Raw genomic sequence first — 16,463 nt, forward strand, 5'->3', positions numbered from 1 at the left:
TCCGCAAAACAGATCTCTCTCACTGTTTATACAACAAAAGTTTAAATACTAGGGAAGTGTAGGCCTTTTGTGCATAACTATTGTCTTTTCTTTCAACCCTGTAAGCTTCCTGACTTCGATTAACAACCTAGGGACTGATGACCTTAGCAGTTAAGTCCCGTAAGATTTCACACACATTTGAACTTTTCTTTATTAACAACCACAATCTTATTTTTTACGTTAGAAATAAGAATGAATTTGTATCACAAAACAGGTTAATTATAAAAAGTTGCGTGTTTTCGAAATCAAACCGAACAGATGACTGCTCATCTTTCGAGGCACAGGCGTATTATTGTGCGTCAATTTAAACTAAATTATCTCGTGCTGAAGATCTCCAACAGAGATCTGTTCCGTAGCAAGCAAATAACAATTCGATGTATCCTAAGATTTTGTCCACAAAATGAGTTCTCCAACGTTTAATAACAAAAATGTTTCCCGCATGCCGAAAGGTAGCTAACGCAGTTAGGAAACGCATTTTCGTAAGCTTTCAGTATATCGTCTTACAAATATTCTATGGCAAATAAAACTAAAGTGTGAACATAGTGCAGTTCTTCCAGAAGACACTGATGCCAATTCCATTTCTGTACGTCTTTTATTTTGCGGATTTGAGCAAGTAGAATTAAATGTATGATTAAGTGTGTGTTCTGAGCGAGACTTGACGATTCCGCTCCGTGCCTCCCAGTGTTCCTGACCGAGATCGCATAAAGCCATTTTCAAAAGACTGGACAACAGGCACGTAAACTCTGCCAATAACATGCGTGACTGTGCGGATAGATAGCGCTCGATGTGACCGTGGATCGGCTTTATATTCCGCGCAGTTGCGGTAACGCTGTGTCCCGGGTAGCGCAGTGGTCAACGCACCTGCCTATTAAGTAGGAGATCCCGGGTTCCAATCCTGGTCCGGAACGCATTTCCACTCGTCGCCGTTGATCCCGCGTAATGTCCCGATGCAGCTGGTAGCAGTGATCCCCTCCCTTTCCTTTCTTTCTTTCCCCTCTACACCTCCAATTCACATAACACGCGCGCCTATTAACAAGTGTACGTTGTTGTTGCTTTTGTTTTTGGAACAAGGACGCTCAACAGTGCGGTCATTAGTCCCCAGGCTTTTATGTTTAAATGCAAGGTGCGTCTGAAAAGTTCGTTGAATGGTCTCAGAAAGCAAAGAAAACAAGAGCTGCATACAAAACAGCTTTATTGGTCATCAAAGTGAACATCTCTAGCTACAACACACCGGCCTAGAGGGGCACCCAAAATCAGTTGCCGGTTACTCGTCTAGCGCTGTAGATCGGCGTGCAGTGATATACGTCGTTTCTGTTCGTGGGGTCTTGGTTGCCAGGGTCAGTTAGTTAACTCTATATATTCACTGATGTACTCTGGTATCCGGAAGAGATGGATAATCGCCCTGCTTCTCAAGAAAATCTGCAGAATTCGAAGACGAGGAGCGTTTTGCGAAGTAACGAGCGTTCGATGGTCTCTAATGTTATTAAAGCGTGTGTTAAGGAGACGACACAAAAAGAACTGTTGGCTAATATTACCAGTCCCAATCAAAAGGCTGCAATTTATGCAAACGTCAGCCTCGCCACAATAGGACGCATAAGGATAGAACACGAAAATAAGCCGCATGGTTAACAGTAATCGCCACAAAAGAAAACTAATACTTTTGGGAGGGAACCCATCGTTATAGGCAGTTTCACAATTACGGAAAACCTTTGATGCTTATCGAACAGGAGCATTTGAATGTATTCTCTCGCTAAATCTCTATCTTGGTTACTACTCACCTGACTAAGACATATTGCTTAAAACATATGCGTAATAGCTTTTTTAAATACTGCTGAAATTTGCTTCGAAACATGTACACCGATTCTGGACTCCTAAATAAAAAGCTTGACATACGAGGTGCGTTCACATATCAATTTTTATTTTTGGTAAGAACTTTATTTGTTAATTTACAGCAATGTTATCCTCTTCAAAATATTCCCCATTACATACTATACACTTACGCCAGTGTTTTTTCCAATTCGCGAAACACTTTAGGAACTGTTTCCTCGGGATCTTCTCCACGCTTGTAAAACCTCTGTCCTTTAAAGCCTGCTGTGAAATATTTATACCACTTGTATGGCCGGCCGGAGTGGCCGAGCGGTTAAAGGCGCTACAGTCTGGAACCGCACGACCGCTACGGTCGCAGGTTCGAATCCTGCCTCGGGCATGGATATGTGTGATGTCCTTAGGTTAGTTAGGTTTAAGTAGTTCTAAGTTCTAGGGGACTTATGACCACAGCAGTTGAGTCCCATAGTGCTCAGAGCCATTTGAACCATTTTGAACCACTTGTATGCCCTTTGTTTACTCATAACAGACTAGCCAAGAGCAATATTTAACATTTCTAAAAATTTCACACACTTTATTCCATTCTTTTAAAAAAAGCACTCCGTCTTCAGGCCACGAGTTGTCTACCGGGACCATCTGACCGCCGTGTCATACTCAGAGAGGATGTGGATAGGAGAGGCGTGGGGTCAGCACACCGCTCTCCCGGTCGTTATGATGGTATTCTTGACCGGAGCCGCTACTATTCGGTCGAGTAGCTCCTCAATTGGCATCACGAGGCTGAGTACACCCCGGAAAATGGCAACAGCGCATGGCGGCCTGGATGGTCACCCATCCAAGTGCCGACCACGCCCGACAGCGCTGAACCTCGGTGATCTCACGGGAACCGGTGTAGCCACTGCGGCAAGGCCGTTGCCTATTCCATTCTTATAACGAAATTTAATACCTATTCTCTAATCTATTTTTATAAAAAACTAATAATCGTTAATGCTACCAAACCACATGTAACCTTTTACACATCTGTCAACAGAGTAAATACCCAATATGCATAACATCGTACACATACTTTTCTGACATGTTAACGAAGACAGTGACAAAAAAGTAACGCAAATAGGACTAATACAACACGCAAAATTATCAATTTCTGGTTACTTTTTAAACACTCTTCGTGTTGCAAGAATTGTTAGGTTTCAATGCAGCAAATGCAGCCCTTCAAAGAAAACTTCTACCGTTTAGTAGAAACACAAAGTAAGAATAGGCCTCAAATTCTACGGATTGATTGCATTATATGGCGTTCGTTTTAGAAGTACCAATAGAGGAAAATACATTCACATGAACAGACATTCGGTTTTACATTTGTACGCGTAGTAGAAACCTGACTTCCATTGTTATCTTAATATTATTTACTCTATAATGTTGTGTTTCGGAAGAAGATATCGTCTTTTGTATTGCTTATGGTCTTCTACATCTACCTCTACATACATACTCCGCAATCCAACATACGGTGCGTGGCGGAGGGTACCTCGTACCACAACTAGCATCTTCTCTCCATGTTCCACTACCAAACAGAACGAGGGAAAAATGACTGCCTATGTACGAGCCCCAATCTCTCTTATCTTATCTTTGTGGTCTTTCCGCGAAATATGAGTTGCCAGCAGTAAAATTGTACTGCAGTCAGCCTCAAATGCTGGTTCTCTAAATTTCCTCAGTAGCGATTCACGAAAAGAACGCCTCCTTTCCTCCAGAGACTCCCACCCGAGTTCCTGAAGCATTTCCGTAACACTCGCGTGATGATCAAACCTACCAGTAACAAATCTAGCAGCCCGCCTCTGAATTGCTTCTATGTCCTCCCTCAATCCGACCTGATAGGGATCCCAAACGCTCGAGCAGTACTCAAGAATAGGTCGTATTAGTGTTTTATAAGCGGTCTCCTTTACAGATGAACTACATCTTCGCAAAATTCTACCAATGAACCGTAGACGACTATCCGTCTTCCCCACAACTACCATTACATGCTTGTCCCACTTCATATCGCTCTGCAATGTTACGCCCAAATATTTAATCGACGTGACTGTGTCAAGCGCTACACTACTAATGGAGTATTCGAACATTACGGGATTCTTTTTCCTATTCGTCTGCATTAATTTACGCAATTGTCTAAAAATAAACGCAGCCGGGACGTATCTGTATACGGCGTCGCCACAGATTTAAAGCGCGCGCCGCGACATTGCAAGTGTGCCATTTCTCTGGCGCGTTGCGTATCCGGCACTATCGATAGCGACTTGTATTTCTGTTTCCGTCTGGTTCGGCCTGCGCAGGCGCTGAGGCGGCTGCTGCCCTCTGGAGCATTTTTCGCGGGGGGCCGCGCGCGCTCGGCTCGGCAGTTGGATTCGCACCGAGCTGGTGGTATTTTGCCTTCCGCCCCGGCACGGAGGTGTGGTCTCGTTGTTGGCGGGCCCCGTTGATTTGGGCATTGGGCAGTGTGGCGTGTTGATGATGTGGTGTAGTGGACAACTGATGGATTCCCGCACGAGATCGCTCGAGGTTCTCAGCCTCTGAAAAGGGTGCCACGATAGCGCTTGGGTTTCCGCACCCAGGAGTTGTAAGGACTGCAGGGCAGGTTTTCTGTGTGTTTGCTCTGTCCGATCTGCGCGGCGGGGTTGGTTTCACCTTACTTCAGCTGTTTATATTTTCTGCGTGATTCCGTTTTAGCCGGAGTCTGGGTGTCGAGTTTTCTGCTGGTGTGTACCCGGTCGTCGCCCTTGTTTTTCCGCCCGGGGAGGGGGGGGGGGGGGGGGGCAGCCGTATCTGTTGGTGGGAATTATTTAGCAGTGTGAGTTTTGCGTGGACCCGGTGTGCTCACGCGCCCTGATTCTGAGTTGAAATTACTGTGGTCAGGCTGGCTCGGTTGCTGGAGCTTGTGTTATCGCTTTTCTGGCTTGCTGGGGACTGCGCGCGCGCGCCTGTTCCGTTTGTGATGTGGCAGCAGACTGATATTTTTATGTTTGCTTGTTAAGTTGCTAGCAAATGCTTTTAGCCTTGTGCTTACTTATTTAAACTGCTGGGAATTGTCATTTGTCTGTTCTCTTACCTTTATTTATTTCTAGTGTCAATTAAGCCTAAGACGATGTCCAAGGTGCTAGCAATTGATTTTAGCCTCGTGTGTACTTAATCGTATTTAAATTCTTGGGCATTGACATTTGCTTGTTCTTTTACTCTTATTTATTTGTTGTGCCAGTTAGCCCTAAGACGATGTCAGACCTTGGTATCTGTCAACCTTATTTTGGCTACTAGCGCTCAGGTGTAATATTGCCGGGCCTATCCCGGATTTGTCATTAATTGAGAGCCTTTTTTATACTCTATTTTTAGTAGTAGGTTTGGCAAGTGCACTTGCGTATGGTATTTATTGTGTTTACCTCTCCCTCCCCCCTTCTTACTCCTTCGTGTAAACTGATTTTGGCAAGATTGCTAGGTGGCCTGTGTTATTACCTTTGTAAGTTTGCCCTCTGCTGTAGTCGTAACATGTTTTGACCGGCAAGCGGCCCATGTTGGCGAAAGTTTGAATGTGTTTTGCGCTGTTGATCTTGGGCCTTGACGTACATATATTTAGTCATGTACATGTTGTGTTAAGGATTTTACGGCATTTTTAACTGAGATACCTGTTGAAAATTTTATCACGCTTTAAAGAAGGTATAGGAAGGAGTAACTTCAACTGAAAATTTAATTGTAAATTATACAGTTGTGCTTCACATTTAAAAATTTAACTGTATTAGGTGAAGGTATGTAGTCTAATGCACAACGATTATTTGTTAATATATCAAATTGTAAACAGTTTTGAAGTTTCTGTGTTTACCTGTGGTATATAATATGTTTATTACCTCATATTGTAAGCAGCTTAATTTGTTTGTGTCACTGTAATTTGTAAGCCACAGTGTAATTTATTACAATTAATTAATTGTTTTGGGGAAATAAACCTTGAATTGTATGTCCCCTTTTCATTAACCGAATCCCATCCAAATCATCCGCTCAGCAAGTACTACGTTGTGAAACGGCCTGTAGAAGCGCCTTGTGACGCAGCTGGGTAGGCAGAGTGGGGACTCGCTCGCTCGCTCTCGAGTTTACCGACAGACTATATTCCAGTACCCGTGGAGAGACCAGAAGCGGGCAGACAGCCAGAGCAGTGTAGTACTCACCTGGGTTGGCGGTGAGCAGGCGGTCGGCGTCTGCGAGCACGGCGGCGCCGAGCAGCAGCGCCTGGCGCAGCAGCCGCGCCGCCCCCAGCGCGCCGCGCAGAGCCCTGGCCAGCCGCCGCGGCGCGCCGCCGAACGGCTCCAGCTCGGGCGCCGAGGCGCTCAGGCACGCCGCGTAGTCGGCCGACAAGTCGCGCTGCGCCTTGCGCCCCGACAGCGTCTGGCGGTAGACGAGCGGGAAGAGGCGCCAGAAGGCGTCGCCCACCGCGTCCTCCAGGTCCTCCGGCTCGTCCTGCCCCGCCGCCGCCGCCGCCCCCGGGGGCAGCAGCGGCTGCTCCAGCTGCGCGGCGAGGCGCGCGTACAGCCGCGACACCGGCTCCCGAGCGGCCGACGGCGACCGCGGCAGCACCACCGCCAGCAGGGACAGCGTCCGGTTCTCCGACTGCCGCAGCAGCTCCGACACGTGCTCTGCAACACACACAGCCGCACCGTGCGCCGTCACCGCCTGCGTCGTCCACATGGAGGCACTCATTTCCTTCTACCTCCGTAGTGAAGCTGACATTATCGTGTATGCTGTTCAGGTGGCAGAGGATTCTTCAAATTTTCCTCGAATATACTACAAAACCAAGAATGTGTCGTCCACATGTCACGAGAACACGTGCGTCCAACGTATTAAAAACAGCGGCAACAAAACTATGTACATTGCTTCTTAAAGGATCAGTTTACCGAAACAGTTGAGAGTAGTCAATTTTCTGATTTTTACATACTTGTTTAAGCTGATAAGATTAAGGGCTTCGGCATGACTCTTACATTCGGCCGTGCGCCTACGCTTACGTCACCACTTTCAAAATAAAGATAATACAACAGTAATAACGAGACAGTATTAAAAGTAACAGCATGTTCTGTAACAACTTATTTCGCCGCGCGGGATTATCCGAGCGGTCCAAGGCGCTGCAGTCACGGACTGTGCGGCTGGTCCCGGCGGAGGTTCGAGCCCTCCCTCGGGCATGGGTGTGTGTATTTGTCCTTACGATAATTTAGGTTAAGTATTGTGTAAGCTTACGGACTGATGACCTTAGAAGTTAGGTCCCAAAGGATTTCACACACATTTCAACATAACTTATTTCAACACATACATGTTCACGTTCAAGTTGTTTATTTTTATTTTTAAAAATGTTCAAACGTGTGTGAAATCTTATGGGACTTAACTGCTAAGGTCATCAGTCCCTAAGCTTAGACACTACTTAACCTAAATTATCCTAAGGACAAGCACGGAAACATCCATGCCCGAGGGAGAACTCGAACCTCCGCCGGGACCAGCCGCACAGTTTTATTTTTAGATGGCTGGTTTCGATCTTCTAAAAGGTCATCTTCATGTCTTACATTCCTTGATTACCGTATTCCACGTCTGCTCTGATTGGCCTGCCCCACGCCAACTGTTCCTATGGTCATCAAGGAATGTAAGATCTGAAGATGATCTCTTAGAAGATCGAAACTGATCATGTGAAAATAAAAAAAAAAACCTTAAATGAAGACACGACTGTATGTATTGAAATAAGTTATAATACAGGACGTATCACAAAGAATCATCCAGATTTGGTACGTCTATATTTCTGAAACTAATAAACGCATACAATGAATTTTGTTTTTTGGTGAACGGGAAACTCAAAAAGTTTTTTTCATACCTTTTAATAGGTGTTCAACACGCCATCCTTGAGATGCACGGCATATATCAATGCGGTATTCAAATTGTTCCTACACTGCACATAAACAGAGTCTTTTATAAACCACCCACAAAAAAATGACAGACAGTTACGGTGACCGTGGAGGCCAGTAATGTACGGCTGAATCATTTGGTCCAGTCCGACCGACCCGTCATTAAGTAATCCTTTGATTTAAAAATTTTGTATGGTTTCATATGTAAACGTCTACGCAACACAATACGCCAGATAGACATTGCGGGCATGTTGACCTGTCGAGCTCCACGGCGAAAAGAATTCTGCGAGCTCGTTGTGAAACTATGGCGGGTGCGTTCGATGTTTGTGTCAGACACTCGGGGACAGCCCGGCGATTTTCCTTTACACAAACAACCTGTTTCTCGGAATTGTTCATGCCATCGTCAAATGCTCTGTGCTCTAGGAGGATCCACGACATACCTAGTACTAAAGTCACGTTGAACAGCTATTACTCCCCCGTACTGCATAAAACGTAGAACACAAAACGCTTTCTGTTGTCCCGACAGCATTTTTACTGGAACTGAAGTGGGCGCACACTGCCGCTACCCAGCGGGAACCATGTAAGACTCCTCAGTTTGCTCTTTCCAACAGTACATTGCCCACGCACATGCACTAAGTGATCAAGCGTATCCGGACAACCCCAAAAACATATGTTTTTCATATTAGGTGCATTGTGCAGCCACCTACTACCAGGTACTGCACATCAGCGGCATCAGTAGTCATTAGAAATCGTGAGAGAGCAGAATGGGGCGCTCCGCGGAACTCACGGACTTCGAACGTGATCAGGCGATTGGGTGTCACCTGTGTCATACATCTGTACGCGAGATTTCCACACTGCTAAACATCCCTAGGTCCACTGTTTCCGGTGTGATAGTGAAGTGGAAACGTGAAGGGAGACGTATAACAAAAGCGCACAGGCCGACCTCGTCTATTGACTGACAGAGACCGCCGACAGTTGAAGAGGGTTGTAATGTGTAATAGGTGGACATCTATCCTGACCATCACACGGGAATTCCAGACTGCGTCAGGGTCCATTGCAAGTACTATGACATTTAGGCGGAAGGTGAGGAAACTTAGGATTTCATGATCTAGCGACTGCTCATAAGCCACACATCAAGCCGATAGATGCCAAACCTACGTCTCGCTTGGTGTAAGGAGCGTAAGCATTGGACGACTGAACAATAGGAAAACGTTGTGTGGAGTGACGAATCACGGTTCACATTGTGGCGATCCTATGGCAACATGTGGGTATGGTGAATGCCCGGTGAACGTCGTCTGCCAGCGTGTGTGGCGTCAACAGTAAAATTCGGAGGCGGTGGTGTATGGTGTGGTCGTGTTTTTCATGGAGTGGGCTTGCACCGCTTGTTGTTTTGCGTGGCCCTATCACAGCACAGGCCTACATTGACGTTTTAAGCACCTTCTTGCTTCCCTCTGTTGAAGAGCAATTCGCTGATGGCGATTGCATCTTTCAACACGGTCGAGCACCTGTTTCGTAGTGCACGGCCTGTGGCGGAGTGGTTACACGACAATAACATCCCTGTAATTGACTAGTCTGCACAGAGTCCTGACCTGAATCCTATAGAACACCTTTGGGATGTTTTGAAACGCCATCTTCGTGCCAGGCCTCACCTGCCAACATCGATACTTCTCCTCAGTGCAGCACTCCGTGAAGAATGGGCTGCCATTCCGCAAGAAACCTTCCAGCACCTGACTGAACGTATTCCTGCGAGAGTGGAAGCTGTCATCAAGGCTAAGGGTGGGCCAGTACCATGTTGAATTCCAGCATTACCGATGGAGGGCGCCTCGAACTTGAAAGGAATTTTCAGCCAGGTGTCCGGACACTTTTGATCACATAGTGTATCTCAAATAACATAATAGTTATGATTTTTTTAAAATCGGATGATTCTTTTTGATATTATAAATATCGCTGTTTTTCCTACAACAATACTCAAAAAGATTTGCATAGATGAAATCTTCTCAAGTTATCAGCCTATTCTATACGTAACGGCGTGTTGTCGTGACGCTTCGACCAGTTTTCTACTCGTCATCTTCAGGAAAAGAGTCACTTCGACGGCGACGTGGTTAAACTGTCTCGACACGTTCTCACCACCACCAGTTTCCAATGTGGTGGAAAGTTCTATGTTCAGATAGACGGATTCACCACGGCAACTTACCGGAACACTTCAAAAACCGCGCGTCCGAAACCTAAGACGTTCTACAGACATGTGGACGACGCATTCGTGGTTTCTCCGTGTGTTCAGGAACATATACTAGAATTCTCTGCCACCTTAACAGTATACACGACAGCGTCAGTTTCACTATGGAGGTGGAAGAAAATGTAATGCCTACCTTTCCTAGACATTCTCACAAAGAAGAACCCTGATGAGAGGTCGGGACATTCCATCTATCTAGCGCAACGCGGATCTGTGCTCGTCACCCCGGTACAAGCGGCACAAGCCATATGGGAAAAAGTCTGCTACTGAGCGAAACCTTTCGCAAAAATGGCTACTCGAAGACACAAATAAGACGCGCTGTCCAGCCGAACTAGAAGAAGGAAGTAAAACAATCCAAAAGAATAAAAGAAAAGCCTCGCGTTCCTTCCACACACAGGGCCGCCTGCAGCCAAGACTGCAATGACAATGGAGACGCACAACGTAAAAGCCATTTTCCGCTCCACGGTTAAGTTCAAGAATACTCTGGTGTCCGTCAGCGATCAAACTGGGACTACAGGCACCTGGCGCCAACTATACCAATTGCCAGTGGGGCATACAGAATATCAGGTACACCGCAGCGATGCATCTCGAAGTGCTGTTCAGAACATGACGTTTGGTTTGGTTTGTAGGGTGCACAACTGCGCCGTCGTCAGCGCCCATACGAAGTCCCAATGTTTACACAGTCCAATTCTTTACTCAGTCCAATCGAGTCACTGTCACGAATGACGACGATGACGATGAAATGATGATGACAACACAAACACCCAGTCCCCGGGCAGAGAAAATCCCCACCCGGCCGGGATTCGAACCCGGGATCCAGAGGCAGCAACGCTAGCCACTAGACCATGAGTTGCGGACAGTGTTCAGAACATGTGAGAAGCGTTCGCTGGCCACATCTACAAGTGTATAGTGGCAGAACACACCATCAACTAGGGGCACCATCATTTTTGGACACGCAGAAATGCTTTGCCGCGTCAATGTTTCTGGGATTCGGTCACCAAAGAGGCAGTGGAAATACAAGTACATGACGATCTTGTTGCCTGGGACCATGGTTTCCAACTGAGCTCCGCGTGGTATGTGGCTTTAGCAAAAATTATCAGGAACGCTCTGCTGTTAAAGAGGGAGAGGCAGTGGCCAAGAGACAGGCAGAGCCATGACACGACGCCCGGACTGCCCCCGCCCCCTTTCCCACCGGGGAGGGGGGGGGGAGGGAAGCAATCGACTGCCCCACCCGCTGGTCCTTCGGCAGAGGAGTCTGCGGTCCAGCGGCTATTGTAAAATACCACTTTGTAACGCTGATCTCAGTGGGTGTTCGAAGCACATTTCTACCACTCAGAAGACTTAAGAAAAGAATGAATTTATATAACGAGTTTTCACTTTGCAGCGGAGTGTACGCTGATATGAAATTTCGTGGCAGATTAAAACTGTGAAGCGGGCCGAATCTCAAATTCCTTTCTTCCAAGAGTACTAGTAGCGTAAGTTTTGCTTGAGACCTTCCGTGAAGTTTGCAACGTGGAAGATGAGGCACTGGTCTAGAAAAATTATGTATGGGAGCTTTTGTCTTGTCTATGAAATCGGAGCCAGACTTGTGAATTCTGTAAAGCACAAGATTATATCCTTCCACGCAAACACGGGAGAAGATATTAAACGAAGCGTATTTTAATTCTCAGCTTAGACCAGGTGTGTGCGTGTGTATGATTAACAGAATCTTGGATAGTATCATATTAGGAGATGTTATAGTCTGCAGCGCCTGAAAAGGAAAAGCTCTTTATTTTAAGTACGGAACTTGGTGGTGCCCAGTAGGACTACATAAGGTTTTTTGAGCATCAAGCTTAGGGGGTCGAAAGTAAAGAAGTTGTGGGACAATAAGATGATATTCACCCAGCACCATGACAATCGGTGAATGACTTTGGACCGAATACAGGTACTCGCGTTTCCTAATTTGTATGGAGGAAAAGTAGCGGTTTCTTTTTATAAAGTAATAGTTGCCAAACGCGTTAATGTCCGCAGCTCGGGGTCCCGGGTTCGATTCCCAGAGGGGTCAGGGATTTTTCTTGCCTCGAGATGACTGGGTGGTGTTGTGTCGTCTTCATCATCATCATCATCATCATCATTCATCTCCATTACGGCCGGAAGAAGTCAATGGCAAACCACCTCCGCTACGACATTGCCTAGTACGGCGGTACGGGCCTCCCTCATCGTCCCCTACACTCCTCGGAGTATGGGGCCTCATCATCATAAAATGTGTTAATGAGAAAGCATTGCATGTGGTGTATCTCGAAAGAAAAATCAATAGCACCATAAACCTATCAATATGTGAAAAAGTTGTTTTCAAAAAATTATATTGACCCGGCTACAGTTATAATTATTCTTACAGCGCATCAGATACCGGTGAGGAACGATCAAAAAGTTTCTGTTCGAAGGCCGTACAGTCTAGCGTCAGTATGCCAGCCAGGCCAATTCGTCGTGAGCACTGAAGCAGTCATCCCAACGACGCACCACATTGAAGATATACCTTTGGCCAAAACACCGTGCCCTGCTGCGTGAAGAACTCCGTAACTGTCTGTTGCACATCCTCATCCGGCAGGAAACGACGGCCGTTGAAGGCCTTTTTTTCTGGAACCGAAGGGGTGATAGTCGCATGAGGAGTTATCAGGACTATAGGGCGGGTGCTTCTGGTTACGAAGTCTGCGATACGAGAACGTACGTTATCAAGAAGTACAGCACCCCTTGGCGCACTATTCCATAATTTTGGTTTTCGATGGACGTACTGCCCCACATACATTCTTCATTCTGCGACGGACGTCTACCGGTGTTTGTCCTTTGACAACCAAGAAAAGAACAGCAACACGTTGTTCCTGTTTGGACGCGTTTGGTAATAACGTCGCCATACTTCACGTTTCCGCCATTTATCACATGTCGGAAAGACTTGAATGCCACACTAATCCCTGTCGTTCGTATCGTGCTTATATACCCGCAAAGGAGCCGCGCAATGTTACATAAATGTTCCAGCAACGCCCTCAAACAGAAATGTTTTGATCTCCCCTCATATAAAATCGTACAGGACAAACATTATTACCAGGTAGTGAGCATAAGTGACTCTGTGTCTTCACGGCTTTTTGAAGTACTCCAAAGCAAAATAACAGGAAAAGACGGTGTCTGATACTATAAAGGAACGAAGTGGACTTAAATTCGACACTGCGCCTGAAGATCACGTGTAGGGAACATTGCCACAACACGACGCCACGATTCAGCTGATAACCCGAAAAACCCTGCATTCACATACATGTAAGCCTGTTTTGAATAACAGTACTACTAATTAACAGAAATAATAGCAGTAACACTACTGTCACTACTTCTGCTACTATTACTAACTTAAGTAACAGTGACAGAAGAGGACACAAATTGCGTTTCTGGGTATGCAGAAGCTAGATAATATAGCACAGCGCGATCTAAGAGAGCAATTCAGATGCACTGTTCCTGCTATCGACTTACGAAAATGAGAAAGTTCCGGTAGGAAGGAAGGGCACCTAATTGTAAAGGGGTAAAAAACTGGTTCAAGAACAATAGCATGCACTAATAGTCATTTAGGAGATGGGGTATTAGCTGTGTTCAGAGGCTGCAGATGTAACTCACATGTCTGATACAGGGAGAGGTATCACCCTCGTACCGAAAAGGAGTTAGAGAAGACGGCTATAACTGAATAGGACCGACAGGATTCTGCTCCGACTGTGCTCTTCAGACACCACTATATCGTAGTACTTTTAAGGAATCAACCATACCCATCACAATGCCGCAAGAAATTAATGCCTCTACCGTACAAAAACTTCTGTTATGATCATTAAGGTAATTTTTAATATCCCGGAGCAAGAGGAAAGGGGTGGCACCAAAGTTATTGAACCTTTGGTCTAAGGTAACGCTATCTATAAGGGAGCGTGACGAAAAATATAATCTATTTGTCACAAAAAAGCAATTATTTCACAATTATGTTGCTGGAATAACACGTAGCTCTTCTGGCCGTCCTGCCAACATCGCTATCCGCATTACAGAGGCTGCTTCGGATGAGCTGAGTCGGAAATCACGTTAGTTTCCCGCACCCCGCAGCCCGAGTAACAAGTAACTGCGTAACGGTTGTATGTCTCTGCGGCTACTGTGCGACGATGGCTTGCATGACAGCTCCCCACAGTGCCACAGCATGCCAGCAACACTAGCAACTACACTACGTGCAGTCTATTCACTGGTACAATTGGTGCAATTACCGTCAGCGAACACCACTACGCACAATCATCACTGACGCGTTATTCATCAGCACTTAAAATGTTCTCGTGGATTTCAGTCCGACGACTTGGTTTGATGCAGCTCTCCATGCTAGCCTCATGCAGACCTCTTCACATGTGCTCATTGCAATCTACATCCGTTTGAACATGCTTATTGTATTCGAGCCTTGGTCTGTCTCTATAGTTTTGAACCTTCAGCTTCCCTCCATTACCAAATTGACGATTCCTTCAAGATTCATGAGGTTTCCTGCCAACCGATGATTTCCTTCAATCGAGCTGTGCCACAAATTTCTGTTCTCCCCAGTTCGATTTAGTACCTCCTCATTAATTATTCAATTTACCCATCTAACCCTCAGCATTCTTCTGAAGTACCACGTTTTAAAAACTCGTAGTTCTCTTCTTGCCTCAACTGCTCACATTCCACCTTTCACTGCCGTACAAGACTACTGTCCAAATACCTTCAGGACAGGCTTCCTGACACTTTATTTTGTATAGTAACAATTTCCTTTTTTCTGGTAATGTTCCTATTCTCAGTTTGCATTTTGTATCCTCCCTACATCGGCAATCATCAGTTATTTTGCTACCCATCTATTACTTTGAATGTCACGTTTCCTGAACACATTCTCTCTCTATCGTCTGAGTTAAAAGGTTCAATTGGCTCTAAGCACTATGGGACTTAACATCTGAGGTCCTCAGTCCCATAGAACTTAGAACAACTTAAACCTAACTAACCTAAGGACATCAAACACATCCATGCCCAAGGCGTGATTCGAACCTGCGACCGTAGCAGCCGCGTGGTTCCGGACTGAAGCGCCTAGAACCGCTCGGCCACCAAGGCCGGCTCGTCTGACTTAACTGGACCACATTCCATCAGCCTCCTTCAAGTTTTCTTGATATTCGTCTCACGAGGGGCGTTCAATAAGTAAAGCAACAAATTTTTTTCTGAAAGTAGACTGGTTTTATTCAGCTTTCCAATACGGCACATTATTTCCCACTTTTTCTGCTACAAAACCACATTTCTCAACATAATCTCCGTTCAATGTGACGGCCTTACGCCACCTATAAAAGGTCCGTATGCCCGCATGGTACCACTTACTTGGCGACGTCGGATCCAACGCCTTGCTGCATCAGTAATCTCCCATAGTCGATGTACTGCTTGCAGCAGGGTGCATCCTTCATTGGTCAAAACAGATGGAAGTCGGAAGGTCCGAGTTCCGGGGTGCAGGACGGATGAGATAGAACAGTCGAACGAAGTTTTGTGAGCTCTTCTCAGGTGTGCAGACTTGCTTGAAGCTTCGTGTTGATATGGAGAAGCAGAAGTTGGTCTACATCATTTTTATGCCGAAGAAGACGCTGAAGTCGTTTCTTCCGTTTCCTGAGGGCTGCTATGTGCGACCGGCCGGCACGAAGGAGTTCGGACACGTTCACGCGACCTTGTTGCGATGATGACATACGCCTCGCCCAACGAGTCACCGTGCTTTTGTTGTCTGCCAGGTCTCCGCAGAAATTCTGCAAGCGCCTAAGAATATCTACAATGTTCTGGTTTTCCGCCAAAAGAAACTCTGCACGAAACGCACCTCTGTTACATACACCATTTTGAAGGATACGTATAGCGCCATCGCCTGTGGGAACTTCAAGAAAGTACAAGACACTATTTATTCCGATCAATCGATCTTCCAGTTCTGTATGCTCTGCTTCATTTGCTGTACTTTTATATTTTATCCTTTCGTCAATGGACCAGCAGGTAACTACGAAACAAACATTGCCGTCGAGCATGATCACGTTTCTAGAAACCGAGCAACTCCTTACTCATGTGCTTTCTGCAAACACCGATCGTGTGGAAACCCGTGCGCTCTGCTCGGTCACAGTGGCTACAAGGCAGCAGACAACGGAGCATAGACTGACTTCCAGAAAGCCTTCGCTGCAGTCTGCACCTATCTATTCTATCTATCGCTTGCGCCTTGTCCCGCGGTTACGCAGGGTCGGCCATGGTTAACCGGATTTGGCAAGTTAATTTTAAGGGGTGGCCGGATGCCCTTCCTGCCGCCACCCCGTACCCCCCAGGACGGAATTAGTGTACCCCAGCTGTCTGCGTCGAGTGTAGATCGTGAAATAGTGTGAATGTGTTTCAAATGTCTGTGAGTCGTGTAACTGAGGCAGGACGTGGGGACCAGACCGGTATTCACC

At 46.2% G+C, this 16,463-nt stretch overlaps 1 protein-coding gene and 1 non-coding gene across 2 annotated transcripts in view; one reads left to right on the plus strand and one right to left on the minus strand.

Annotated features, from left to right (window-relative positions):
* The window catches only part of LOC126161601 (division abnormally delayed protein-like), a 609,969-nt gene that overhangs the window by 115,553 nt on the left and 477,953 nt on the right, over positions 1 to 16,463 (minus strand). The window contains exon 3 of the mRNA XM_049917549.1: positions 6,054 to 6,518. Coding sequence (XP_049773506.1) covers positions 6,054 to 6,518 — 465 coding nt within the window. The remainder of the gene's footprint in view (positions 1 to 6,053; positions 6,519 to 16,463) is intronic.
* Positions 874 to 946, plus strand: Trnan-auu (transfer RNA asparagine (anticodon AUU)). Its single transcript has one exon. It is a non-coding gene; the product is annotated as a tRNA-Asn (tRNA).

This window comes from Schistocerca cancellata, chromosome 2 (genome assembly GCF_023864275.1).
Source record: "Schistocerca cancellata isolate TAMUIC-IGC-003103 chromosome 2, iqSchCanc2.1, whole genome shotgun sequence".
NCBI classification, from domain to species: domain Eukaryota; kingdom Metazoa; phylum Arthropoda; class Insecta; order Orthoptera; family Acrididae; genus Schistocerca; species Schistocerca cancellata.